Source organism: Anolis sagrei, chromosome 8, assembly GCF_037176765.1.
Source record: "Anolis sagrei isolate rAnoSag1 chromosome 8, rAnoSag1.mat, whole genome shotgun sequence".
Taxonomy (NCBI): domain Eukaryota; kingdom Metazoa; phylum Chordata; class Lepidosauria; order Squamata; family Dactyloidae; genus Anolis; species Anolis sagrei.
The window spans coordinates 43073879-43101375 of NC_090028.1; the positions used below are offsets into that span (position 1 = coordinate 43073879).

Below are 27497 nucleotides of genomic sequence, written 5' to 3' on the forward strand. Positions count from 1 at the left end.
CATTCTGCCTGGAGACTCCAGGCCCAGCCCTATTTAGATTCCAAAATCAAAGGAGACAACGTGGTCCCTGGTCAAGTGGACCCTGGTCAAAGTGGTCCCTGATCAAAGTGGGCCCTGGTCAAAGTGGTCCCTGGTCAAGAAAAGGTTGGGGACCACTGAGTGAGATGAAAGTAGTGGAAACATCAAAGTGGTCCCTGGTCAAGTGGGCCCTGGTCAAAGTGGGCCCTGGTTAAGAGAAGGTTGGGAACCACTGAGTTAGATGAAAGTAGTGGAAACATCAAAGTGGTCCCTGGTCAAAATGGTTCCTGCTCAAAGTGGGCACTGGTCAAGTGGTCCCTGGTCAAGAGAAGCTTGGGAACCACTGAGTGAGATGAAAGTAGGTGAAAGATCAAAGTGGTCCCTGGTCAAAGTGGTCCCTGGTCAAAGTGGTCCCTGGTCAAGAAAAGGTTGGGAACCACTGAGTTAGATGAAAGTAGTGGAAACATCAAAGTGGTCCCTGGTCAAATGGTCCCTGGTCAAATTGGGCCCTAGTCAAAGTGGGCCCTAGTCAAGTGGTCCCTGGTCAAGAAAAGGTTGGGAACCACTGAGTTAGATGAAAGTAGTGGAAACATCAACATGGTCCCTGGTCAAAGTGGGCGCTAGTATTAAAAAAAAAAGAAAATCTTGGGAACCACTGAGTTAAATGAAAGTAGTGGAAAGATCAAAGTGGTCCCTAGTCAAGTGGTCCCTGGTCAAAATGGGCCCTGGTCAGGAAAAGGTTGGGAACCACTAAATTAGATGAAAGTAGTGGAAAGGTTCTCAGGAGGACTTTACGACCTGTGTAATGAATCTCTTACCTTGACAGGCTAGATTAGGCCTAAGGGAGTGGGCCTGGCGAAGCCAATGCATCCATTTTAGAGAAGGGAGACAGGGGGACACCATCTAGGTTAGGTTTGCCTTAAGGGGGCGTGTTTTAGTCTTGGAAGGAAAATCAGAAGGCCAGGATTGGTTAGGAAGATGAGGGTGGAGCCTATGTGATCAGAAGGAAAAAAGTGACTTTTAAACTGAGGCTTGAGTTCCCAGTTTGCCAGTTGAGAGTTGGGAGTTGGAGCTTGGAAAGGGTAGAGTGAAGACGTTGGGTGTTAGTGAGAGTGTTTTGGGGTTTTGAAGAAGAACTTTGGGTCAGTCTTTTGTTTATACTGTGTGGAGCAGGACCCTGTTAGTAGTCTGTTCTTTTCCTAAGGAAGGCTAGTTCAGGTTTTGGCTAGATTCCTAAGGGGGATTTTTGTGGGAGTTACTTTCAGAGATTCATTTCCTGAAGTAATTTTCTGTGTTGATACTTTAAGACTTGTAACTCAAGTTTTTAAGTTTTTAAGATCTCTTCTCAAATGTAACCACAAGCTTTGTATGCCAGAACTTTACTGAAACCAATAAGCATTTGTACCTGAAATATTCAAGTCTGTTCAATAAACGTTCTTGTTATTTTTACCAACTTATACCAGCCTCAGTGTGAATACCTTTGTGGTAAAAGTGTTATTCAAGTCAGCTTTTTAACAGCCTTTAAGAAAACTAGAGTAACGCAAAGTGTGTTACTGAACAACCTTTCTATAGTACCTCAGCCTGTTCATTAGTAATATGGTGGCAACGGAAACCTTTTTAAAGAATCATTTTAAGTCTCTCAGTTCCAGTGGTTCCCAGTTCCTAACTTTTAAATATTTAGTTGGTTCAACAACCATGCTCCCTCTATATCTTTGGTGCGCTAATCTGTAGTGGTGTCATTGTTATAATTTGGTAGGCTGCTGTGGGTCGTTATAATTTGATGAAGCAGCGGTGGGATTTTTATTATCGAATAAAGTTCCCTAAATTTCCCCACGTATCGTTATAACCTGCAAAGAAGAAGATAGGACCTTGAAGGGAAAATGGAGAGCTGAGTAGGAAGGGGGGAGAGAGAAGGGGAGTGCAAGCCACGGAGAAGAACTGATAAGAGAGAATAAAAGGACTGCTCATAAAGTTCTGACTATAAACCAAACGACACATTTCAGCCACGTGGCCCCTTTCTTTTTCCGCTGGCTTCACTCTACAATGATTTAAATCCCATAGAGATACGAGAGGTTTGGGAGAGACTGAGCTCCAACAAGACCTCCCAACATCCACAAAATAGGCATCGTTAATTGCATGAATGGAGACAGAAACTGACTCTTATGGAAAAACCTAACCCAAAAAGGAGTATTGTCGAAGGCTTTCATGGCTGGAATCTTGTGGGTTTTTTCGGGCTATAGAGCCATGTTCTAGAGGCATTTCTCCTGACGTTTCACCTGCATCTATGGCAAGCATCCTCAGAGGTAGTGAGGTCTGTTGGAATTAGGACAATGGGTTTATATATCTGTGGAATGACTGGGGTGGGGCAAGGAGCTCTTCCCTGCTGGAGCTAGGTGTGAATGTTTCAACTGACGATTGGCATTTGAAGGTCTGGCTGAGCCTGGGGAAATCTTTTGTTGAGAGGTGTTAAGATGTGCCTGGTTGTTTCCTCTCTGCTGTTTTGCTGTTGTAATTTTAGAGTTTTTTAATACTGGTAGCCAGATTGTGTTCATTTTCATGGTGTCTTCCTTTCTGTTGAAATTGTCCACATGCTTCTTGTGGATTTCAATGGCTTCTCTGTGTAGTCTGACATGGTGGTTGTGAGAGTGGTCCAGCATTTCTGTGTTCTCAAATAATATGCTGTGTCCAGGCTGGTTCCTCAGGTGCTCTGCTATGGCTGACTTCTCTGGTTGAAGTAGTCTGCAGTGCCTTTCATGTTCCTTGATGCGTGTCTGGGCAATGCTGCGTTTGGTGGTCCCTATGTAGACGTGTCCACAGCTGCATGGTATACGGTCGACTCCTGCAGAGGTGAGAGGATCCCTCTTGTCCTTTGCTGAACGGAGCATTGGTTGGATTGTCTTGGTGGGTCTGTAGATTGTTTGTATGTTGTGTTTCCTCATCAGCTTCCCTATTCGATCAGTGGTTCCCTTGATGTCTGGCAGGAACACTTTCCCTCTGGGTGGATCTTGGTCATGACTCTCGTGGCTTCTTCTCGGTTGTCTTGCCGCTCTTCTGAGATCTGAGATGGAGTCTCCATTGGCCTGGAGAGCCCAGTTGAGGTGGTTCAGTTCCTCTTGGAGGAGGTGGGGTTCGCGAACTGAGACAAACTGGACGTTTTGAGACATTTTTGGTGTTTTGCAAGGACACTTCCATATCCGTTCTTCTCCCTTGTTCGTTCCCTCCCTTGCGCATGGATGGTCTTCCAATTTCCGCTCTTCCCTTCTGCCTGACTTTTCTCATAAAGTTACATTTCATTTTTCTGTCTTTCGTTTGGTGAAAACTAAAATGATGAATAATCTAAGGAGCACTCCTCAGCGAAGGCCTCCTTTCCGCAAAGCCAAGGGAATGGGATAAGTTACTCAAGGCTGGAAACACCAGCCAAGGAAGGAAATCTAACTTTAATGTATTGTCGAAGGCTTTCATGGCTGGAATCACTCAGTTCTTGTGGGTTTCTTCGGGCTATATGGCCATGTTCTAGAGGCATTTCTCCTGACGTTTCGCCTGCATCTATGGCAAGCATCCTCAGAGGTCTCACCTCTGAGGATGCTTGCCATAGATGCAGGCGAAACGTCAGGAGAAATGCCTCTAGAACATGGCCATATAGCCCAAAAAAACCCACAAGAACTGAATCTAACTTTAGATTGCAAGCCCACAGTGACTTCTTGCTCGGCGCAGAACATTTACGTGGAACGGTTAAGTAGAAATGCAGAGATGTGGTAAGAAGATAGAAATGCACTGCAGAGGCCACTTTCTTCGCTTCAGAAATTCAAGGTTCGGCAAAAAAAGAAATAAATCAAGACCAGGATTGGAGCAAAGTGAAAGGAAAGGCTGTTTAAAGGACAACACGAGCAGCAAAGCACACCAGAACACGTTCCCAACACAAAGCCTTCTCCCACATGGCTCTCAATGGGTTTTCTCCCTCCTCGAGGCAGGACATGCTTAATGGATCCACAAAGGCTTTCATGGCCAGAATCTCCGGGTTGCTGTGAGTCTTCCAGGCTGTCTAGCTATGTTCCAGAAGCATTCTCTCCTGATGTTTCACCCACTTCTAAGGCAGACATCCTCAGAGGTTGTAAGGTTTCGGTTGTTGTAGGTTTTTCAGGCTATATGGCCATGCTCTAGAACAGTGGTTCTCAACCTTCCACATACGGCGACCCCTTAATACAGCTCCTCATGTGGTGGTGACCCCCCAACCATAAAATTATTTTCATTGCCACTTCAGAACTGTAATTTTGCTACTCTTATGAATCGATATGCTGGATTTATTTTCATTCACTGGACCAAATTTGGCACAAATACCCGATATGCCCAAATTTGAATACTGGTGCGGTTGATGTTGTCATTTCGGAGTTGTAGTGGCTGGGATTTATAGTTCACCTACAATCAAGGAGCATTCTGAACTCCACCAATGATAGAATTGAACCAAACTTGGCACACAGAACTCCCATGACCAACAGAAAATACTGGAAGGGTTTGGTGAGCATTGACCTTGAGTTTGGGAATTGCAGTTCATCAACATCCAGAGAGCACTGTGGACTCAAACGTTGACCAAACTTGGCACAAATATTCCATATGCCCAAATATGAACACACATGGAGTTTGAGGAAAATAGACCTTGCCCTCTGGGAGTTGTAGTTGCTGGCATGTATAGTTCACTTAGAGTCAAAAAGCAACCTGAACCCCACCAACAATAGAATTGGGCCAAACTTCCCACATAGAACCCCCATGACCAACAGAAAATACTATGTTGTCTGACGGTCTTTGGCGACCCCTCTGACACCCACTCACGACCCCCTCAGGGGTCCTGACCCCCAGGTTGAGAAACACTGCTCTAGAAGCATTCTCTCCTGACGTTTCGCCAGAGTCGGACACAACTGGACTTCATGTCAAGAGAAAACTTTTATCTTACTTTACCTGTTGTTGTTGTTGTTGTTGTTATGGACTAGACTTAATGTTAGGGGAAACCTTTACCTTTACTGGGTTGTTGTAGGTTTTTCGGGCTGTATGGCCATGTTCTAGAAGCATTCTCTCCTGACGTTTCGCCAGTCAGACACAACTGGACTTAATGTCAGGGGGAAACCTTTATCTTGCTTTACCTGTTCTTGTTGTTGTTGTTATGGACTAGACTTAATGTCAGGGGAAAACGTTACCTTTACCGGGTTGTTGTAGGTTTTCCGGGCTATATGGCCATGTTCTAGAAGCATTCTCTCCTGACATTTCGCCAGTCGGACACAACGGGACTTCATGTCAAGGGAAAACTTTTATCTTGCTTTACCTATTGTTGTTGTTGTTGTTATGGACTAGACTTAATGTCAGGGGAAACCTTTACCTTTACTGGGTTGTTGTAGGTTTTTTGGGCTATATGGCCATGTTCTAGAAGCATTCTCTCCTGACATTTCGCCAGTCAAACACAACTGGACTTAATGTCAGGGGAAAACCTTGCTTTACCTGTTGTTGTTGTTGTTGTTGTTATAGACTAGACTTAATGTCAGGGGAAACCTTTACCTTTACTGGGTTGTTGTAGGTTTTCCGGGCTATATGGCCATGTTCTAGAAGCATTCTCTCCTGACGTTTCACCAGAGTCGGACACAACTGGACTTAATGTCAGGGGAAAACCTTTATCTTGCTTTACCTGTTGTTGTTGTTGTTGTTGTTGTTATGGACTAGACTTAATGTCAGGAGAAACCTTTACCTTTACTGGGTTGTTGTAGGTTTTCCGGGCTATATGGCCATGTTCTAGAAGCATTTTCTCCTGACGTTTCACCAGAGATGGACACAACTGGACTTCATGTCAAGAGAAAACCTTTATTTTGCTTTACCTGTTGTTGTTGTTGTTGTTGTTGTTATAGACTAGACTTAATGTCAAAGGAAACCGTCACCTTCACTGGGTTGTTGTAGGTTTTTCGGGCTATATGGCCATGCTCTAGAAACATTCTCTCCTGACGTTTCGCCAGAGTCGGACACAACTGGGCTTCATTTCAAGGGAAAACTTTTATCTTGCTTTACCTATTGTTGTTGTTGTTATGGACTAGACTTAATGTCAGGGGAAACCTTTACTGGGTTGTTGTAGGTTTTTCGGGCTATATGGCCATGTTCTAGAAGCATTCTCTCCTGATGTTTCTCCTGCATCTATGGCAAGCATCCTCAGAAGACTGTGTGATGTATTATTGTTTTTGTTGTTAGCTCTAAAAGGGGTTGTTAATCAATCAGGTAAAAGGTAAAGGTTTTCCGTGACATGAAGTCCAGTCGTGTCCGACTCTAGTGGTTGGTGCTCATCTCCATTTCTAAGTCAAAGAGCCAGTGTTGTCCTTAGTCACCTCTGAGGTCATGTGGCCACTGGCATGACTGCATGGAGCGTCGTTACCTTCCTGCCAGAGCGGTACCTATTGATCTACTCACATTTGCATGTTTTCGAACTGCTAGGTTCAATCAGGGTTCAACCATAATTCCAAGCTGTGAGGGACAAAAAGATAGAAGCTTGACATCCAGCCAAAGGGTTGTATTTCCACGGCTATTACACAAGGTTGGGTTTTTCCAAGGGTATGACAAATAAAGAGGCAGCGTGATAGTACAATATAATATAATACAAGACAATGGGATGCGCTACACCATTTTTCTTCGCTGGGGAGAGAAACCTCAGCACTGCCTGCTCCCTGCATGCAAATAGCTCTGTAAAAGAAAACCACCCTAACAAGGACCAGCTCTCCATCCCCTCCAATTGTATTTGTATCCAGGGAGGGGGGTTCCCACAGGAGGGGGCCATTAAAATACAACCCAGGTCCATGTCCCAAGTGTTCCTCTCCATTCTACCATTCCATTGAAGTGATGGTCTTCCGCCATCAACTCCACTGGAGTGGTCACGTTGTCCAGATGCCCGACCACCATCTCCCAAAGCAGTTACTCTACTCCCAACTCAAGAACAGGAAATGTAATGATGGTGGATAGGGCAAGAGATTTAAAGATGGGCTTTAAGCCAACGTTAAAAACTGTGGCTTAGACACCAAGAACTGGGAAGCCCTGGCCCTTGAGTGCTCTAGCTGGAGGTCAGCTGTGACCGGCAGTGCTGCAGAATTTGAAGAAGCATGAATGGAGGGCGAGAGGGAGAAATGTGCCAAGAGGAAGGAGGCACATTAAGGTAATCCTGACCGGGACCGCCTTCCACCTGGAAACTGATGCCCTCACTGCGGGAGAACATGTCTGAGCTCTGCGAGTGCAGCATTCTCCCGTCCAAACCCAGATTTCCCATTTCTGCTTCTAATAGATCTCACTGAAATACAACACTGTCTGAGCTCTGTGAGTGCAGCATTCTTCCATCCAAACCCAGATTTCCCATTTCTGCTTCTTATAGATCTCACTGAAATACAACACTGTCTGAGCTCTGTGAGTGCAGCATTCTTCCATCCAAACCCAGATTTCCCATTTCTGCTTCTTATAGATCTCACTGAAATACAACACTGTCTGAGCTCTGCGAGTGCAGCATTCTCCCGTCCAAACCCAGATTTCCCATTTCTGCTTCTAATGGGTCTCACTGAAATACAACACCGTCTGAGCTCTGCGAGTGCAGCATTCTCCCGTCCAAACCCAGATTTCCCATTTCTGCTTCTAATGGATCTCACTGAAATGCAACACCGTCTGAGCTCTGCGAGTGCAGTATTCTTCTGTCCAAACCCAGATTTCCCATTTCTGCTTCTAATGGGTCTCACTGAAATACAACACTGTCTGAGCTCTGCAAGTGCAGCATTCTCCCGTCCAAACCCAGATTTCCCATTTCTGCTTCTAATGGATCTCACTGAAATGCAACACCGTCTGAGCTCTGCGAGTGCAGTATTCTTCTGTCCAAACCCAGATTTCCCATTTCTGCTTCTAATGGGTCTCACTGAAATACAACACTGTCTGAGCTCTGCAAGTGCAGCATTCTCCCGTCCAAACCCAGATTCCCCATTTCTGCTTCCAAAAGATCCCACTGAAATACAACACTGTCTGAGCTCTGCGAGTGCAGCAATCTCCCGTCCATACCCAGACTTCCCATTTCTGCTTCTAAAAGATCTCACTGAAATACAACACCGTCTGAGCTCTGCAAGTGCAGCATGCTTCTGTCCAAACCCAGATTCCCCATTTCTGCTTCTAATAGATCTCACTGAAATACAATACCGTCTGAGCTGTGCGAGTGCAACATTCTTCCATCCAAACCCAGATTTCCCATTTCTGCTTCTAATAGATCTCACTGAAATACAACACTGTCTGAGCTCTGCGAGTGCAGCATTCTCGCGTCCAAACCCAGATTTCCCTTTTCTGCTTCTAACAGATCTCACTGAAATACAACACCGCCTGAGCTCTGCGAGTGCAGCATTCTTCCGAATGGGTCAACTTGATCCAAAGTACATTTACCCCACCCCACCCCCAAATTGCCAAGAGTCCTTCTAGTCTTGGATAAGTCTAAACGTCGTCCGGCTTGGCATGCGAATAGAGTTGGCTGAGTTTTTCAAACTTGGGTCCCCATTCTTTGATGTCCCCGTAGACGGCGTCTTCGTCCCATCCGCAGGACCCAAGAGAACTCAGGCTGCTGGCTTCCGAGCACTCTCCTTCCGTGTGGAACACCTGCAATGAGTCGCAAGGCAAAGCGTGGTGCTGCTGGTCCATGTTTCTCACCACGCCCGACAGGTAACATCCAAAATCCGTGCTGGAGAAGGAGGAGGAGGAGCCCTTGGCCGCCGAGAGCAATTCTTCCGGCCGTTCCTTTGGAGACGAGACGTGGAGCTCGCAGCTCAGAGGACTCTGCCGCTCGGCCCGTTTCCCTTTCTTCTTGTAGAGAGAATAGGCCGGGCTGGTTTGGAGGGACATCTGCAGCTCCGCCATGTTGTAGGCATCCTAAGGAAGGAAGGAAGGAGTTAGCACTACGTTAAAGAGGAATTCATCATTGCCAGAGAATATGAGACTTGGGAAGTCTGATTTGGCCACGGTGGCCCACGCTCTGGTTACATCCCGTATTGACTACTGCAACGCTCTCTACATGGGGCTGCCTCTGAAGAATGCCCGGAAGCTGCAATTAGTCCAACGTTCAGCAGCCAGATTACTGAATGGGAGCGGAGTACAGGGAGTGCACAACTCCCTTGTTGCACCAGCTCCACTGGCTGCCAATTAGCTTCGGAGCACAATTCAAAGTGCTGGTTTTAACCTACAAAACCCTATACGTTTCTGGCCCAGTTTGCCTGTTCAAATGTATTCTTCCCATGAACCATCAAGGCTGTTAAGATCTTCTGGTGGGGCCCTGCTCTCAGTCCCGCCACTTTCGCAATCGCATCTGTCAGCAACGAGAGACAGGGCCTTTTCTGTGGTGGCCCCTTGACTATGGAACTCTCTCCCGATTGAGATCAGATCTGTCCCCTCCCTCCTGTCCTTCAGGAGGCTGGTGAAATCCTGGCTATGGAAGGAAGCTTTCCTAGTGTGGCAGCCGTTAAAAGAAAATAAAATAATAATAAAGGAAAATCATAATTTAGAATAAAATAAAAAGAAGCCTACCTGTTCCAGAGAGTTAAATTTGCACCTGCAGATGGTATTGAGTGATACGGGGTCAGAGTGCTCTAGTCAGATGTTTGATTTAGCCAATGTTGACAATAGATATGAAGCAACAAGAGAATTTGGCAGGACACAGAAATCAATATATCGATCCAAGACTTGGAACATCTAAGGTCATATGGTGAGAGAGCGCCATCCTCTGACCACTTAATAGCAGGCAATTTCAGAAACACTTTTATTTTAAGCAAATTCCTTTAGTCTTCATACTAAGAGATAAGTTGTAATGGAATAATTAAGACTGGATTGATTAGGAGATTGCTTTGATCAAATCTTATGTTATAATTCAATTTAAAGGAATTAAAGCAATTGAACATGTCATCTTAGAGTAATGGGTGAAAGTTGAGATAAGTTATATAACCGAGCAGATGTTTGGGGTCACAACATGCTTGCCAAGACCTGATCAAAGATGTCCTTAGCAACTATATATGAAAACATCTGTTAATGATTGTATTGTGTAAATGTCAGATTTGTTCTGCGCATGTGTAAAACTAGCAATTTCATGCTATAAAAACTGGACAATTGCGACTTCAGGTTGTGTCAGCCCCTGGTTTTGCTGAACACCCTCTACTCCGGAGATAGAAATAAACGCCTGGAAATCTACCAAGCTGTCTCTCCATCTTCTTCCTTCTCCAAAGGTACTCTCATGATCCTGGGTAACGTATATTCCGCAACACCAGAGTAATGGTTGAGGCCGGCTACAGAACAAAGTTATTGACCACAGATGAGTTGAGTTGGACATGATTTTATCTTGGCAATTTGGCTTATTTGTAATTTTAATCACAAATAAGCCAAATCACATTATATGATGTTTTTAGATTGTTCTGTTAACATTGAATCCTTGCTGTAAGCTGGTCTGAGTCCCTCCACGGAGGTAGAAACGATCGTGATATTAAAGTTTTAAATAAATAATACAAATAAATAAATATCGGATTCATTCTCTGTCTCTGGACATTCATTCTCAGGAATGGCTTCAGCTCAGAAGCCAAACGGTTCGGCATAACACTGATTGGACTTTGCTGTCTCCTTTGGGCCCTCGCTCCTCTCTTGCCCTTGGATGGAAAAACTTGCAAATTGCCGCAAACAGCAAATGCAAAACTGTCAAGGACAGTTTTGCATTTGTAAAATGAACATAAGAAGTGGGAATAACATTGCTTTGCTGGTGCTGCTTTCTAAAGGTAAAGGTTTCCCTTCCCAATTGTGTCTGACTCTGGTGCTCATCTCCATTTCTAAGCCAAAGAGCCGGCATTGTCCGTATACACCTCCAAAGTCATGTGGCCAGCATGACTGCATGGCATGCCATTACCTTCCCACAAAAGCAGTACCTATTGACCTACTCACATTTGCATGTTTTCGAACTGCTAGGCTAGCAGAAGCCAAAGAGTTGGCATTGTCCATAGACACTTCCAAGGTCATGTGGCCACTGGCATGACTGGATTGAGTGCCATTACCCTCCCACAGAAGCAGTACCTATTGACCTACTCACATTTGCATGTTTTCAAACTGCTAGGTTGGCAGAAGCCAAAGAGTTGGCATTGTCCGTAGACACCTCCAAGGTCACGTGGCCAGCATGACTGCATGGAATGCCATTACCTTCCCACAAAAGCAGTACCTATTGACCTACTCACATTTGCATGTTTTCGAACTGCTACGTTGGCAGAAGCCAAAGAGTTGGCATTGTCCGTAGACACCTCCAAGGTCATGTTGCCAGCATGACTGAATAGAGTGCCATTACCTTTCTGCAGAAGTAGTACCTACTGACCTACTCACATTTGCATGTTTTCGAACTGATAGGTTTGCAGAAGCCTAAGAGCTGGCATTGTCCATAGACACCTCCAAGGCCATGTGGCCACTGGCATGACTGCTTGGAGCACTTTTACCTTCTTGCCTATTGATCTACTCACATTTGTAGTGAGTGGCGCAGTGAGTTAAACTGCTGAACTCGCTAACCGAAAGGTTGGAGGTTCAAATCCAAGGAGCGATGGGTGTGAGCTCCCGCTGTCAGCCCCAGCTTCTGCCAAGTAGATCAATAGGTAATGCTTCTGCGGAAAGGTGATATCACACCATGCTGTCATGCTGGCCACATGACCTTTACTTACTTGTGAATGAATTGTTTTAAATATATAACTGCCAAAGCTTGGGGGGAAAGAATGGCACAGTATAGGCAATCTGTACCATGTCTCATTTGACTGGTTTTGGGACACAGAGCGCTTGACGTGTCACAAGAACAACGTGGATTTCCTCCAGACAGAACCCCTGGGTGGGCAAATCTATTTCCCCCACCCTGAACAATTTGCGGAGGGAGGTAATCGTATTAAGTACTAATAGGATTTGTAAACTTAGCTCTCTATGTGCCACCTTGGTGATAAATATCCCTTTAAGTGTTTAAAACACATTCACGGAAAATCCATTCAACTCATAGGAAATGCTAGGTGTAAAATGTAACTAGGTCTGCACCATTGATGCCGTTGTTATTGTTGTTATATTGTTATACTCCACTTTTTGTCTCCAAAAAGAGACTCAAGGGAGACTCATATTGGTCCTTCAGTCGCAAAGCTGGACCCTTATGTCACATATGTGAGAGGAAGCCACAGGGAGGAGGAGGGAGCAAGCTTGTTTTCTGCCTCCCTGGAGACTAGGACGCACTGGAACAATGGCTTCAAACTACAAGAAAGGAGATTCCATCTGAATCTTCCTGACTGTGAGAGCCCTTCAGCAGTGGAACTCTCTGCCTGAGTGTGGTGGAGGCTCCTTCTTTGGAAGCTTTTAAACAGAGGCTGGATGGCTATCTGTCAGGGGAGCTGCCTGACCTACAAGAAGCACTGCCTGAACATCATGTAAAAAGTAGGTGCTAGAAACAATATCATACGAAAGCTGACTGGCACAACCTGGGGATCACAACCAGACACAGTGAAGACATCTGCCCTTGCGCTATGCTACTCTGCTGCTGAGTACGCATGCCCAGTGTGGAACACATCTCACCACGCTCAAACAGTGGATGTGGCTCTTCATGAGACATGCCGCATTATCACGGGGTGTCTGCGCCCTACACCACGGGAGAAATTACACTGTCTAGTTGGTATTGCACCACCTGACATCCACTGGGAAGTAGCAGCCAATAGTGAAAGGACCAAGGCAGAGACAGCTCCAGATCATCCCTTGTTTGGGTATCAGTCAGCACGTCAACGACTGAAATCTAGAAATAGTTTTCCAAGATCTATAAAGACACTTGCTGGAACACCTCAGCAAGCGAGAGTCCAAAAGTGGCAGGCTCAAACCCAGAACCTCAATCCATGGCTGATATCAAATGAGAGACTCCCCTTGGGCACACAGAAGAAGACTGGGAGACTTGGAAGGTGCTGAACAGACTGCGCTCTGGCACCACGAGATGCAGAGCCAACTTCAAGAAATGGGGCCACAAAGTGGAGTCCACGACATGCGAGTGCGGAGAAGAGCCAACCACTGACCACCTGCTGCAATGCAACCTGAGCCCTGCCACATGCACGATGGAGGACCTCCTTGCGGCAACACCAGAAGCACTCCAAGGGGCCAGAGACTGGTCAAAGGACGTTTAATCAGCTACCAAGTTTGCTAACTTTGTGGGGTTTTTTATCTGTTTGTTTGTTTTGTTCTGTTAGAAATGTAATACAATGGTCTGGTTGCCCCTGACACGATAAATAAATAGGGGAGCTTTGAATCCAGTATTTCTGCTTCTTGGCAGAATGGGGTTGGACTAGATGGCCCATGAGGTCTCTTCCAACTCTAGGATTCTATGATTCTATGAAATCAGACGGAAACTTCAGGCAGCCCCAAAGAAGCACCAACCCGTGTTATTAATTTACTCTCATCCCAACATCTATTTAGCACTGTTTTGTTTTTACTGCCAGGGATTTTTTTGTGGGATTTTCGGTGCACAAATGACTTCTGGCCTTGAGAACGACGTGACGGGACTTGTGAGGAAGGGACACCATTGGCTGCCGTGCCTCAGGCAGGAAAGTGTCAGGTCAGCTTCCATCTTACACATGTTGTCCTACTCAAAGACAATTAGGGGGGAGGTTTTTTAAGTTGACACAAAAGAGCATCCAATGGCATTTTGTTTCGACAGGAGCTTCTGTAGACGAGAGTCTTGTGCAGGCAGGTAGCGATGGGATTTAAGCTCCCTCGTGCTACCTATACCTTAATGTTTACATCAACATCTTGATGGACCCAAAACACTCTGGGAAGAGAAGTTTAAACAGTTGCCTGTTCTACTAGGCAGGCAATTATTTGAACCACTTCTTTCATAGTTCTGTAACTCCATGAACTGGGCTTGGCCTCTTGTTAGCCACCCCAAGTCCCCATTGGGAAGATGGTGGCAGGTTATAAATAAAGATTGGGTTGTTGTAGGTTTTTTCGGGCTATGTGGCCATGTTCTAGAGGCATTCTCTCCTGACATTTCGCCTGCATCTATGGCAAGCATCCTCAGAGGTAGTGAGGTCTGCTGGAACTAGGAAAAGGGGTTTATATATCTGATGAATGACCAGGGTGAGACAAAGGACTCTTTTCTGCTGGAGATAGGTGGGAAGGTTTCAACTGACCACCTTGATTAGCATACAATGGCATGACAGTGCCTAGAGCAAACCTTTGTAGAGAGGTGATTAGATGTCCTTCACAGCATTAAAAGGGAGCCACTGGGTTGTTGTAGGTTTTTTCGGGCTTTATGGCCATGTTCTAGAGGCATTTTCTCCTGACGTTTCGCCTGCATCTATGGCAAGCATCCTCAGAGGTAGTGAGGTCTGTTGGAACTAGGAAAAAGGGTTTATATATATGTGGAAGGACCAGGGTGGGACAAAGGACTCTTGTCTGCTGGAGCTAGGTGTGTTCGGGCTATATGGCCATGTTCTAGAGGCATTCTCTCCTGACATTTCGCCTGCATCTATGGCAAGCATCCTCAGAGGAAGTGAGGTCTGTTGGAACTAGGAAAAAGGGTTTATATATCTGTGGAATGACCAGGGTGGGACAAAGAACTCTTGTCTGCTGGAGCTAGGTGGGAATGTTTCAACTGACCACCTTGATTAGCATTTGATGGCCTGGCTGTTCTTTGGTGTGGTGATTAACTGTCCCTGATTGTTTCCTCTCTGTTGTTTTGCTGTTGTAATTTTAGAGTTTTTTAATACTGGTAGCCAGATTCGGTTCATTTTCATTGGTTCAGGACCTGATGAACCAACCTGGACCCAGCATAATGTTTGAGAACACAGAAATGCTGGACCACTCTCACAACCACCATGTCAGGCTACACAGAGAAGCCAATGAAATCCACAAGAAGCAGGTGGACAATGTCAACAGAAAGGAGGAAACCATGAAAATTAACAAAATCTGGCTACAGACCTCACTACCTCTGAGGATGCTTGCCATAGATGCAGGTGAAACGTCAGGAGAGAATGCCTCCAGAACATGGTCATGTAGCCCAGAAAAACCTACAACAACCCAGTGATTCCGGCCATGAAAGCCTTCGACCATATACTCCATGAACTGTTACAGTAAGTCATAACAGGATCAAGTATGTGATAGTGTTAAAGAAAACCTTATACTCTTGATTATTATGTGCAGCTGCTAATGAAGGTCAACTAGTAACTGGGGTATAACTGTATGGATTTTAGAATACAGTTCAGCTTTTGCTCTGAGGAGCCTTTGCCCGGGCATTTTGCTCAACCATTTCTACTGCTCTCTCATTTGGATGAAGAAGTCTTATTCTGTATTGCTTACAAGGACCATGTAAGTTGGTTGCACTGTTTGTAACATTGCAAGTTTATGTTTTAACTCTGCTGATAAGAGTAAAGTTTTCTGGTCATTATGGCGGGAAGCCTTAGTATTGAATGGTTGTGCTGTTAAAGTGTGAAGTATGGAACCCTGCGCAGATGGTCAGTCAATGCAACTTGAGCAACGAGTAGTCATTGAATTCTTGACAGCAGAACGTGTCACCTCAACATCTTTAAACTTACTTGCCCAACAATGCACAGGACTCACATCAACACAATCACTATCAACAGCTTGCATTCTCTGAGGAATCTCCTTGGGGGTGACACCTTTTGCTGTCAAGAATTCAATGACTGCATGTTGCTTAAGTCGCATTGACTGACCATCTGTGCAGGGTTCCATATTTTGCACTTTAACAACACAACCGTTCAATGCTCAGGCTTCCCGCCAAAACGGAACTGTTTAGAGGAGAGTCTACTGGACAAGCCAGTACCTGCCGCATACCAGTACTGCCATCTCTTGAGGAGTTACGAAGGTGGAGGCATTACTTTCCATTCAATCCTCATAACATGAGATTTTCCTTCTGATGTTGCCTACTATATTTGCTGTAGTGTGCGTTATTCCTTGTTGTATGTTGCCATTTACAAGCGTTGCCTTGGTCTACGTCTTCGTGACCTTCTAAACCTGCCCACTTATTTACTCACTGCCTTTATTTCTAGCCAAAAATTGACATTTGAGTCAGATTTCGGTTTGAAGAAACATGGCAGTGATATCAAATCAAGCCCAAGCAGATGTTCCTCAAGCCATAGCTAAGAGTAGAGGTTCTCCGCCATGCATGCTTACTCCAGACCCAGAAAGAGAGAGGAAATCTTACCTGGTCTTGCTCCCCGCCGCCTTCTTCGTTGTAGTTGAGGATGTTCTCTCGGATGTCCTCCAAGTCGTCGTGGCAGGTGGTGGCGTGGTAAACACCCCCATTCTTGTTTTTGTGGCTCTTCCACCGAGTCCACAGGAAAAGGCCGCTGAACAGAACTGGATGAAGAGAGAGGGCAGAAATGCAGTAGAGAACTTAGAAACCAAGCCCAAGCGTCACAAGTGGAAATGCCGCATCTCAACCGGAGTCCACCTGCCTTGCAACTTGAGAAACTGCAAGTCGCTTCAGGTATGATAGAATTGGCCGTCTTCAAGGACGTTGCCCAGATGTTTTACCAACTTGTGGAAGGCTTCTCTCATGTCCCCACACGAGGAGCTGGACCTGACAGACAGGAGCTCACCCCACTCCCCAGATTCGAACCGCCAACCTTTTGATCAGCAGTCCTGCTGGCACAACAGTTTAACCCATGGTGCCTCTGGGGGCTATTATTACTACTACTACTACTACTACTAGCTGTCCCCTGCCACACGTTGCTGTGGCCCAGTCTGTGTACATGTGTTTTGTGTGTGTATATATGTGTTTATGTGTATGTATTTGTGTATATATATGTGTTTGTGTATATGAGTGTGTATATATATGTGTATATGTATATATGTGTGTATGTATATGTATGTGTGTATGTGTATATTTGTGTGTGTATGAATGTGTGCATGTGTATATGTATATGAGTGTATTTGTATATGTATATATGGTGTAGTTTTTGGGTTTTAAGTCTGTTCCACTGGCGTTTTGTGTGTGTGTGTGTGTGTTTAGGGGTGATGGACACTCGTTGGACTGCTAGCTGTATTGTGTCCAAATTTCGTGTCAATTGGTCCAGTGGTTTTGGAGTTATGTTAATCCCACAAACGAACATTACATTTTTATTTATATAGATTATTATTATTAATCTCTTACCTGCCTCTCCTTGTGGCTCAAGGTGGGTCACAGCACAGTCAAAACACACAAACATTGCAAAAAAAAATCCCACAAACACACATATTAAAATGTATTTCTATTAAATAGACATTGAAATACACAGGGCAGAGATTAAAACACAGGGCATGAGTTTCACATTCACAATGACACCTGACTGGGTAAGAACAGACGTGTTGTCGTATTTATTTACAGTGCATAGTGGCTGCCTTGTTGGAATCGGGCCTTGAGAATGGACCCATTCTGCCGTGGTCATCGCTTACGTGACTTTTCCTCCTGATGCTGACATGCCAAATGTCTCCTCTCAGCCTTTGTACCAAAGCTAATGGGATTGTGCCAGTTCAACTGTGCCCAGATTCAGACCTTTAAGTAGACAATCCAATAAGCGTAGCTAGTTTTAGCAAGGGCTTACGCTGTCTTCTCGATTTGCTGCTATTAACAGCCGTCAAACAGTGAGAAGGTGCGTAACAGAGAAGCTAAGCTCACCCAATTAAGTACAATGCCAACGGTTCTTCCACGGAGCTTACCTATATGTTGTCAGGATTAATTTAGTTATATATGTGTTTTTCAATGTGCTTCTCTGAATTGCAAAGATGGATGCTACTGTGAATTGAAAATGCCATGCAGAAATGTTTATACTTTGAGGCTGTGATTAAGTGAACTTGAGGAAAGTAAGATAAGGTTTGTTCTTGCTGAGAACAGGAGGGAGGTGCCAGTCTCAGCAAGAGAAGATAAGCAGATGTGAAGAGGCTTTCGGTTTTGACTAGTTTCTGAATTGTAGCTCGCTGTAGAAAGACGTGTCTGTTGAATGTACTTAATAAACTTAGTTTATTTTGTAACTCAAAGCCTGCAGAGTCCTTATTTTGCAACTCAGTGTCTGCTTGATCTAGCATTCCTTCCGCTGGGTATCGTCAATCTCTGACATATGTGTGTATTAGGCCTGGGTAACAACGGAAAAATTTGTTTCTAAAATCGATTTGTTTTTTGGGGATTTTTGCGTTTCGTTATTTAAAATAATTACAAAATTTTCCTTTTAAAAAGTTCGGTATTTACGAAATTTCATAAATGTGAAAAATATTACAAAACATTAACGAATCGATTTCCGAAACAATAACGAATCGATTCGTTAATGGCGGACGCGACCGCGAAATACGCTAAAAAACCTCCAAAAACTTCTGAAGCTTCCCTCTCCCTCTGTTGTTGACTGTTGGTGTGATATTATAATTTTTTTTCACTAATTAAACAAAAAACAACCATAAAACTTGCCCCAGACATGCGGAAATAATAACGAAACGACCTCAAAACAATAACGAAACGAATACAATAACGAAATACGAAGCATTTACAAAACTATTTAAAAATTCGTTTTTTTAAAAAATTGCTCCAGAATGGTTCGTTATCGTTTTGTAATTAAAAAAATTAACGAATTATTAACGAATTACGAATTAACGAAACGAAACCGCCCAGCCCTAGTGTGTATGTGTCATGAAAATATAATATGCAGATTTGATGAATGTAGATTTAATATGATGTGTGAAATAAATGAATGAGAGCTAATGATTTTAGAGACAGCATTCTAAAAGATTGAAGCCTGCAATGACTAAACCATTAACTACCTGCTTGATGGACTGTAATTAAAACCTGCTAATGAGAGCTGAAATGGTGAACTGTGATAAGAACGGTGACAGTGATAAGACAAATGTTTATAATGATAAGAAGGAAGTCAACACATCAATCAAGAAGAGTCAACATCTGCCAAGAAATTGAGATGGAGCCAGGATGGAAGATGTCTCTCATTAATATACATCAGCAGAATCTATAGGTACTTCACTAGTCACTTCTCTCCAAAATAAAGAGTAACCAGTTGCCATCCACTGACAACATCTACCATCCATCTTCACCTCCAAGTCTGTGTGAACCAGTCACTCTTCCAAAGTGTCTGCTCACATTCAAGACAATCCACTCAACGCTTGTGTTCACGCCGCATTCCAAACCATAGTTCCCTCAAGTCCATGCCTTCGAATCACCTGTTGATGTTTGGTCACTCAATAAATTTCCTTTTCTGAAATATAGTTGATAACACCCGGTATTTGTTGGTAATCTCTGTTGCACCTCAGAATAGATTCACCTTGCTGAAATCACCAGAACTGCACACAGGCTGAAGTCTTTTTCGTTTATTAAAAAGTATAAGATAAAAAGTTTAAAAAGCAAGTAATGTTCCAAAGATCAATAAAACATAGCACTATAAAGCAGGATTTCAAGAGGCACCAACGAAACAAAGTCCCATGAGAACATGACAAAATCCCAAGACCATGGACACAAGAACTGCAAGATAATCCAGGCAAACAAGCACAAGCTGCTTGGTTGAGCGAGAAGTTGCTCTGACAAAGGTTTTCAAACACACTGCTTAATACCCTTTGCAATACATGAAAGCATTACTTTGGCCTCGGACCTCCTTCTTGTTGGCTATTCTCACACTCCTTCGAATTCTGAATTCCAAATGGTCAGCCCGATCTAAGATTCCCATTTCATCAAGGTCAGGCTACTGACCTCCTTCTTGTTGGCTATTCTCACACTCCTTCGAACTCTGAATTCCAAACGGTCAACCCGATCTAAGATTCCCCTTTCCTCAAGGTCAGGCTACTGACCTCCTTCTTGTTGGCTATTCTCACACTCCTTCGAACTCTCAATTCCAAACGGTCAGCCCAATCTAAGATTCTCGTTTCATCAAGGTCAGGCTACTGACCTCCTTCTTGTTGGTTATTCTCATACTCATTCGAACTCTAAATTCCAAACGGTCAGCCCAATCTAAGATTCCCGTTCCATCAAGGTCAGGCTACTGACCTCCTTCTTGTTGGCTATTCTCACACTCCTTCAAACTTTGAATTCCAAACAGTCAGCCCGATCCAAGATTCCCCTTTCCTCAAGGTCAGGCTACTGGCCTCCTTCTTGTTGGCTATTCTCACACTCCTTCGAACTCTGAATTCCAAACGGTCAGCCCAATCTAAGATTCTCGTTTCATCAAGGTCAGGCTACTGACCTCCTTCTTGTTGGTTATTCTCATACTCATTCGAACTCTGAATTCCAAATGGTCAGCCCAATCTAAAATTCCCATTTCATCAAGGTCAGGTTACTGACCTCCTTCTTGTTGGCTATTCTCACACTCCTTCGAACTCTGAATTCCAAACGGTCAGCCCAATCTAAGATTCCCGTTTCATCAAGGTCAGGCTACTGACCTCCTTCTTGTTGGTTATTCTCATACTCATTCGAACTCTGAATTCCAAATGGTCAGCCCAATCTAAGATTCCCATTTCATCAAGGTCAGGCTACTGACCTCCTTCTTGTTGGCTATTCTCACACTCCTTCGAACTCTGAATTCCAAACGGTCAGCCCGATCTAAGCTTCCCGTTTCATCAAGGTCAGGTGACTGGCCTCCTTCTTGTTGGCTATTCTCACACTCCTTCAAACTCTGAATTCCAAACGGTCAGCCCGATCTAAGATTCCCATTTCATCAAGGTCAAGCTACTGACCTCCTTCTTGTTGGCTATTCTCACACTCCTTCGAACTCTGAATTCCAAACGGTCAGCCCGATCTAAGATTCCCCTTTCCTCAAGGTCAGGCTACTGACCTCCTTCTTGTTGGCTATTCTCACACTCCTTCGAACTCTGAATTCCAAAGGACCATTTGCAAATTATTGATTAATTTGCAAATGGTCCTGTGGGCAAACATGCTGGGCTCTTTTTGCCCTTCACTTTTGGCTGAATTTAGAGGCTGCATCTTTTCTCAAAGTGAACAGTGACAGGTATTGACCACATAAAGGAAAAACCTAATTATTTATGGGCACCTTTTCACTCCATCCAGGCCACAATGGAACAAATGGACAGTTGATATCCAGAATGCAAGGCAACAGGTAAAACCAGTATCGCCCAATGGGTTCTTCCTCTTGACTAGGCTTATGTGGACAAGCATGCTTCCCTACCCATATTCCCACGTTACCACAACAATGGATCCTCCCCTTCTACCTCTCCATAGGAGTCCCCAATGGCGCAGTGGGTTAAACCCTTGTGCCAGCATGACTGAACACTGACAGGTCGCAGGTTTGAATCCGGGGAGAGTGTGGATGAGCTCCCTCTATCAGCTCCAGCTCCTCATCTGGGGACATGAGAGAAGTCTCTCACAAGGATGGTAACACATCAAAACATCCAGGCAAATGTCCCCTGGGCAATGTCCTTGCAGACGGCCAATTCTCTCACACCAGAAGCAACTTGCAGTTTCTCAAAGTCACTCCTGACACGACCAAAAAAAACACAACCTCTCCACAGGACTGCTTTCTAAAGATGCTTTAACCAAACAAATATTGCAACATCCGGGCAATGTCCCCTGGGCAACGTCCTTGCAGACGGCCAATTCTCTCACACCAGAAGCAACTTGCAGTTTCTCAAAGTCACTCCTGACTAGACAAAAACAAAACCACCTCTCCACAGGACTGCTTTCTAAAGATGCTTTAACCAATCAAATATTGCAACATCCGGGCAATGTCCCCCGGGCAACGTCCTTGCAGACGGCCAATTCTCTCACACCAGAAGCAACTTGCAGTTTCTCAAAGTCGCTCCTGACACAACAAAAACAAAACAACCTCTCCACAGGACTGCTTTCTAAAGATGCTTTAACCAATCAAATATTGCAACATCCGGGCAATGTCCCCCGGGCAACGTCCTTGCAGACGGCCAATTCTCTCACACCAGAAGCAACTTGCAGTTTCTCAAAGTCGCTCCTGACACAACAAAAACAAAACAACCTCTCCACAGGACTGCTTTCTAAAGATGCTTTAACCAATCAAATATTGCAACATCCGGGCAATGTCCCCCGGGCAACATCCTTGCAGACGGCCAATTCTCTCACACCAGAAGCAACTTGCAGTTTCTCAAAGTCGCTCCTGACACAACAAAAACAAAACAACCTCTCCACAGGACTGCTTTCTAAAGATGCTTTAACCAATCAAATATTGCAACATCCGGGCAATGTCCCCTGGGCAACGTCCTTGCAGACGGCCAATTCTCTCACACCAGAAGCAACTTGCAGTTTCTCAAAGTCACTCCTGACTAGACAAAAACAAAACAACCTCTCCACAGGACTGCTTTCTAAAGATGCTTTAACCAATCAAATATTGCAACATCCGGGCAATGTCCCCTGGGCAACGTCCTTGCAGACGGCCAATTCTCTCACACCAGAAGCAACTTGCAGTTTCTCAAAGTCACTCCTGACTAGACAAAAACAAAACAACCTCTCCACAGGACTGCTTTCTAAAGATGCTTTAACCAATCAAATATTGCAACATCCGGGCAATGTCCTCTGGGCAACGTCCTTGCAGACGGCCAATTCTCTCATACCAGAAGCAACTTGCAGTTTCTCAAAGTCGCTCCTGACACGACAAAAACAAAACAACCTCTCCACAGGACTGCTTTCTAAAGATGCTTTAACCAATCAAATATTGCAACATCCGGGCAATGTCCCCTGGGCAACGTCCTTGCAGACGGCCAATTCTCTCACACCAGAAGCAACTTGCAGTTTCTCAAAGTCACTCCTGACACAACAAAAACAAAACAACCTCTCCACAGGACTGCTTTCTAAAGATGCTTTAACCAATCAAATATTGCAACATCCGGGCAATGTCCTCTGGGCAACGTCCTTGCAGACGGCCAATTCTCTCACACCAGAAGCAACTTGCAGTTTCTCAAAGTCACTCCTGACACAACAAAAACAAAACAACCTCTCCATAGGACTGCTTTCTAAAGATGCTTTAACCAATCAAATATTGCAACATCCGGGCAATGTCCCCCAGGCAACGTCCTTGCAGACGGCCAATTCTCTCACACCAGAAGCAACTTGCAGTTTCTCAAAGTCGCTCCTGACACAACAAAAACAAAACAACCTCTCCACAGGACTGCTTTCTAAAGATGCTTTAACCAATCAAATATTGCAACATCCGGGCAATGTCCCCTGGGCAACGTCCTTGCAGACGGCCAATTCTCTCACACCAGAAGCAACTTGCAGTTTCTCAAAGTCACTCCTGACTAGACAAAAACAAAACAACCTCTCCACAGGACTGCTTTCTAAAGATGCTTTAACCAATCAAATATTGCAACATCCGGGCAATGTCCTCTGGGCAACGTCCTTGCAGACGGCCAATTCTCTCATACCAGAAGCAACTTGCAGTTTCTCAAAGTCACTCCTGACTAGACAAAAACAAAACCACCTCTCCACAGGACTGCTTTCTAAAGATGCTTTAACCAATCAAATATTGCAACATCCGGGCAATGTCCTCTGGGCAACGTCCTTGCAGATGGCCAATTCTCTCACACCAGAAGCAACTTGCAGTTTCTCAAAGTCACTCCTGACTAGACAAAAACAAAACCACCTCTCCACAGGACTGCTTTCTAAAGATGCTTTAACCAATCAAATATTGCAACATCCGGGCAATGTCCCCTGGGCAACGTCCTTGCAGACGGCCAATTCTCTCACACCAGACCAACTTGCAGTTTCTCAAAGTTGCTCCTGACACAACCAAAAGAAAACAACCTCTCCACAGGACTGCTTTCTAAAGATGCTTTAACAAATCAAATATTGCATTCCCAATAAATAATAGACCCCCCCCCCCTTGGTGTCAAAGCGGGTTAAACCGCCGAGCTGCACAACTTGCTGATTGAAAGGTTGGCGGTTCAAAACCTGGGAGTGGGGTGAGTTCCCACTGTTAGCCCCAGCTTCTGCTAACCTAACAGTTCAAAAACATGCAAATGTGAGTAGATCAGTAGGTGCTGCTTCTTTAAGACGTTAAGATCATCTGGGGAGGCCCTGCTCTCGATCCCGCCTGCGTCACAAGTACGTTTGGTGGGGACAAGAGACAGGGCCTTCTCAGTGGTGGCCCCTCGACTGTGGAACGTCCTTCCTACAGATAATAGATCGGGCCCCTCCCTGTTCGCATTTCGGAGGAAAGTGAAGACCTGGTTGTTCGAGCAGGCATTTGAATAGGCAGTGTAATGAACATAGGAATACGGAACGATGGATGATAAGATTAGATCGTGATTTTGTTTGAGACGCTAATAAGATGTTATATTGATATATAACTGTTTATTATGTTACTATTTTTAATTGTTTTTAACTGTTTTTCTAAGATGTCAAGCATTGAATTTTTGCTATTGTTAACCGCTTTGAGTCGCCCGAGGGCTGAGAAAAGCGGTATATAAGTGAAATAAATAAATAAAAAATAAATACTGCTTCTACGGGAAGGTAATAGTGATTCATGCAGTCATGCTGGCCACATGACCTTAGAGGTGTCTATGGACAATGCTGGCTCTTTGGCTTAGAAATGGAGTCCCTAGCCCCCAAGTCGGACGCAACTAGACTTAATGTCAGGGGAAGCCTTTACTTTTACCTAATAAATGATATGAAATAAAACACAAACTTAGCCTGAATCCAAATCCAGGCTAAGTTAAATGAACTTGACCTATGGATCTCAATCAATACGGTGAAATTGCATGCAGCCACAGATCAATAAAACATCACAAGGAACAAAATGCAAAAAAAGAAGAAGGGAAGCGAGGAGCATATCATTAAACCAAGGAGGAAAGGGTTGCGCAACAAACATTTTATTAGAAAAAAAATAATTCAGGCACAGCATTTGTGTTTTCTTAAGTTATTCTTTTGCAATATATTTGATCTCAAATGTACATGAAGAAAGATACAACCGCCTGCAAGTGTTCACTACCACAAAGATGCCTAGCAAAAGAGCAGCTCCTTGCAGGACTGTCTGTCTTCTCAGGGACAAATCAAAACAGATGCTATTCAGCTCATGGAGGTGATTGTCCTCCACATCGTCCTCCACTACGGTGCGACAATCCTAAGCCTGGTATCTAGTAGCCGCCATATTAATTTAAACCAGTGGTTCCCAACCTTTGTTTGACGAGGGACCACTTCACCAGGGACTACTCTCCAACATTAAATGGCCCTGACCCACTTGACCTGTCCGAACATATCTCTCCCTATGAACCATCAAGGACTTTAAGATCATCTGGGGAGGCCCTGCTCTCAGTCCTGTCACAATCGCAGTCGCATTTGGTGGAAACGAGAGACAGGGCCTTCTCCGAGGTGGCCCCTCGGCTGTGGAATTCCCTCCCTAAAGAGGTTAGATCTGCCCCCTCCTTTCTGACTTTTTGCAAGACACTTAAAACTTGGCTGTGGGAGCAAGAATAGACAGCTTTTATTGGTGAAGATTTTATGGACCACATTTTTTGGACTGATTTGGTGGACATTTTAAACCTGGTGAACTGTTTTAAATGTATATTTATTACCATTTTATGCAACTGTGTATTTATTGGTGTTTTCATACCCTGAGTCCCTCTTTGGAGGTTGAGAATAGGACGGGATACAAATAGAATCGTAGAATCCTAGAGTTGGAAGAGACCTCATGGGCTATTATCCAGTCCAACCCTTCTGCCAAGAAGCAGGAATGTTGCATTCAAATCACCTCTGACAGATGGCCACCCACCCTCTGTTTAAAAGCTTCCAAAGAAGGAGCCCCCACCACACTCTGGGGCAGAGAGTTCCACTGCTGAACAGCTCTCACGGTCAGGAAGTTCTTCCTCATGTTCAGATGGAATCTCCTCTCTTGTAGTTTGAAGCCATTCTTCCATTGCGTCCTAGTCTCCAGGGAAGCAGAAAGGAAGCTCCCTTCTCCCTATGGCTTCCTCTCACATATTTATACATGGCCCTCATCATGTCTCCTCTCAGCCTTCTCTTCTTCAGGCTAAACATGCCCAGCTCCTTAAGCCGCTCCTCATAGGGCTTATTCTCCAGATCCTTGATCATTTTAGTCGCCCTCATCTGGACACATTCCAACTTAGAGTCAATATCTCTCTTGAATTATGGTGCCCAGAATTGGACATAATATTCCAGGTAAAGTGGTCTAACCAAGGCAGAATAGAGCATGGGGAGCATTACTTCCTTAGATCTAGACACTAGGCTCCTATTGATGCAGGCCAAAATCCCATTGGCTTTTTTTGCCGCCACATCACATTCCTGGCTCATGTTCAACTTCCTCCCCACGAGGACTCCAAGATCTTTTTCACACGTCCTGCTCTCGAGCCACGGAACCAATGTTTTAAACTATGCAATTTGTAACTGAGTGAATTGACTGTCAATAGTTCTTTAAATTTCTCTGTTTTTTCCTTCCACTCAATGAGTTTGTTCTAGCAAAACCCCATCATTATCAGCAGAAACGTATCTCTTCAACCCTCTCCATAAAAATATTATTTCCCAAACAACAGTGTTGTCTATGTTGTGCTGTATTTGAGTGTAGTGCAATGCTTGCCATGTTTAATTGGAAGGGCTTATTCTAAAATTGGAAGGAACTACTGCAAAACGGTTGGGGTGTCACAAAATATTATTATGCAGATTTGATAAATGTGGATTTAATAACGATGTGAGAACCAGCCAGGAATTTAAGATCTTCTGAAGAGGCCCTGCTCTCTGTCCGGCCTTCTTCACAGGTTCGGTTGGCAGGGACGAGAGACAGGGCCTTTTCAGTGGTGGCCCCTCGGCTATGGAACACCCTCCCCAGAGATATTAGATTGGCTCCCACTCTCCTAACATTCCGAAAAAAAGTCAAAACCTGGTTTTGTGAGCAGGCTTTCTCAAATGCAATGTAGTAAATAATTACTTGACCTCGGAATGGCTGGACAATTGCAATCAGATAAAGATTCTGGAAATTAGATATGGAGGATTTATGTTTTTATGTTTGATTGATTTTATTGTTTATGGAATTTTATGGATGTTTATATGCTTTTAACTGTTTGTATTATTGTGGCATCAAATTGCATCGGTTTTGTAAACTGCCCTGAGTCGCCATCAGGCTGAGAAGGGAGGTATAAAAATATAGTAAATAAATAAATAAATAAATAAAATGTGTGGGAATTAATGGAAGAATTGAAGTTCTATGAATGGAGTTGATAATTTTGGAAACACCAGTGTAATATTAAGGCCTGCAATGGCTAAACCTGCTTGCTGGACTGTAATTAAAAGTTGCTAATAACAACTGAAAAGTAAACCCCATTTCCCTAGTTTCCAAGAGACAAGAGTTCTTTCTCCCACCCTGGACATCATTCCACACTATATAAACCCCATTTCCCCAGTTTCCAATGAACCAACAAAGTATTCCCCCAGGCAGTAAGAAGACAGACCTTGAAACTGCTAGGCCACTAAATGCTAATCAAGGTGGCCAATTGAAACATTC

The 27497-nt window shown here is 44.3% G+C and overlaps 1 protein-coding gene across 1 annotated transcript in view; it reads right to left on the reverse strand.

Annotated features, from left to right (window-relative positions):
* Nucleotides 1-6541: 6541 nt before the first annotated feature.
* The window catches only part of LOC132783217 (neural-cadherin-like), a 195624-nt gene continuing 174668 nt past the window's right edge, over nucleotides 6542-27497 (reverse strand). Inside the window, exons 32-33 of the mRNA XM_060788311.2 lie at nucleotides 16241-16395; nucleotides 6542-8925 (exon numbers count right to left, since the gene is read on the reverse strand). Coding sequence (XP_060644294.2) covers nucleotides 8494-8925; nucleotides 16241-16395 — 587 coding nt within the window. The 3' untranslated portion in view covers nucleotides 6542-8493. The remainder of the gene's footprint in view (nucleotides 8926-16240; nucleotides 16396-27497) is intronic.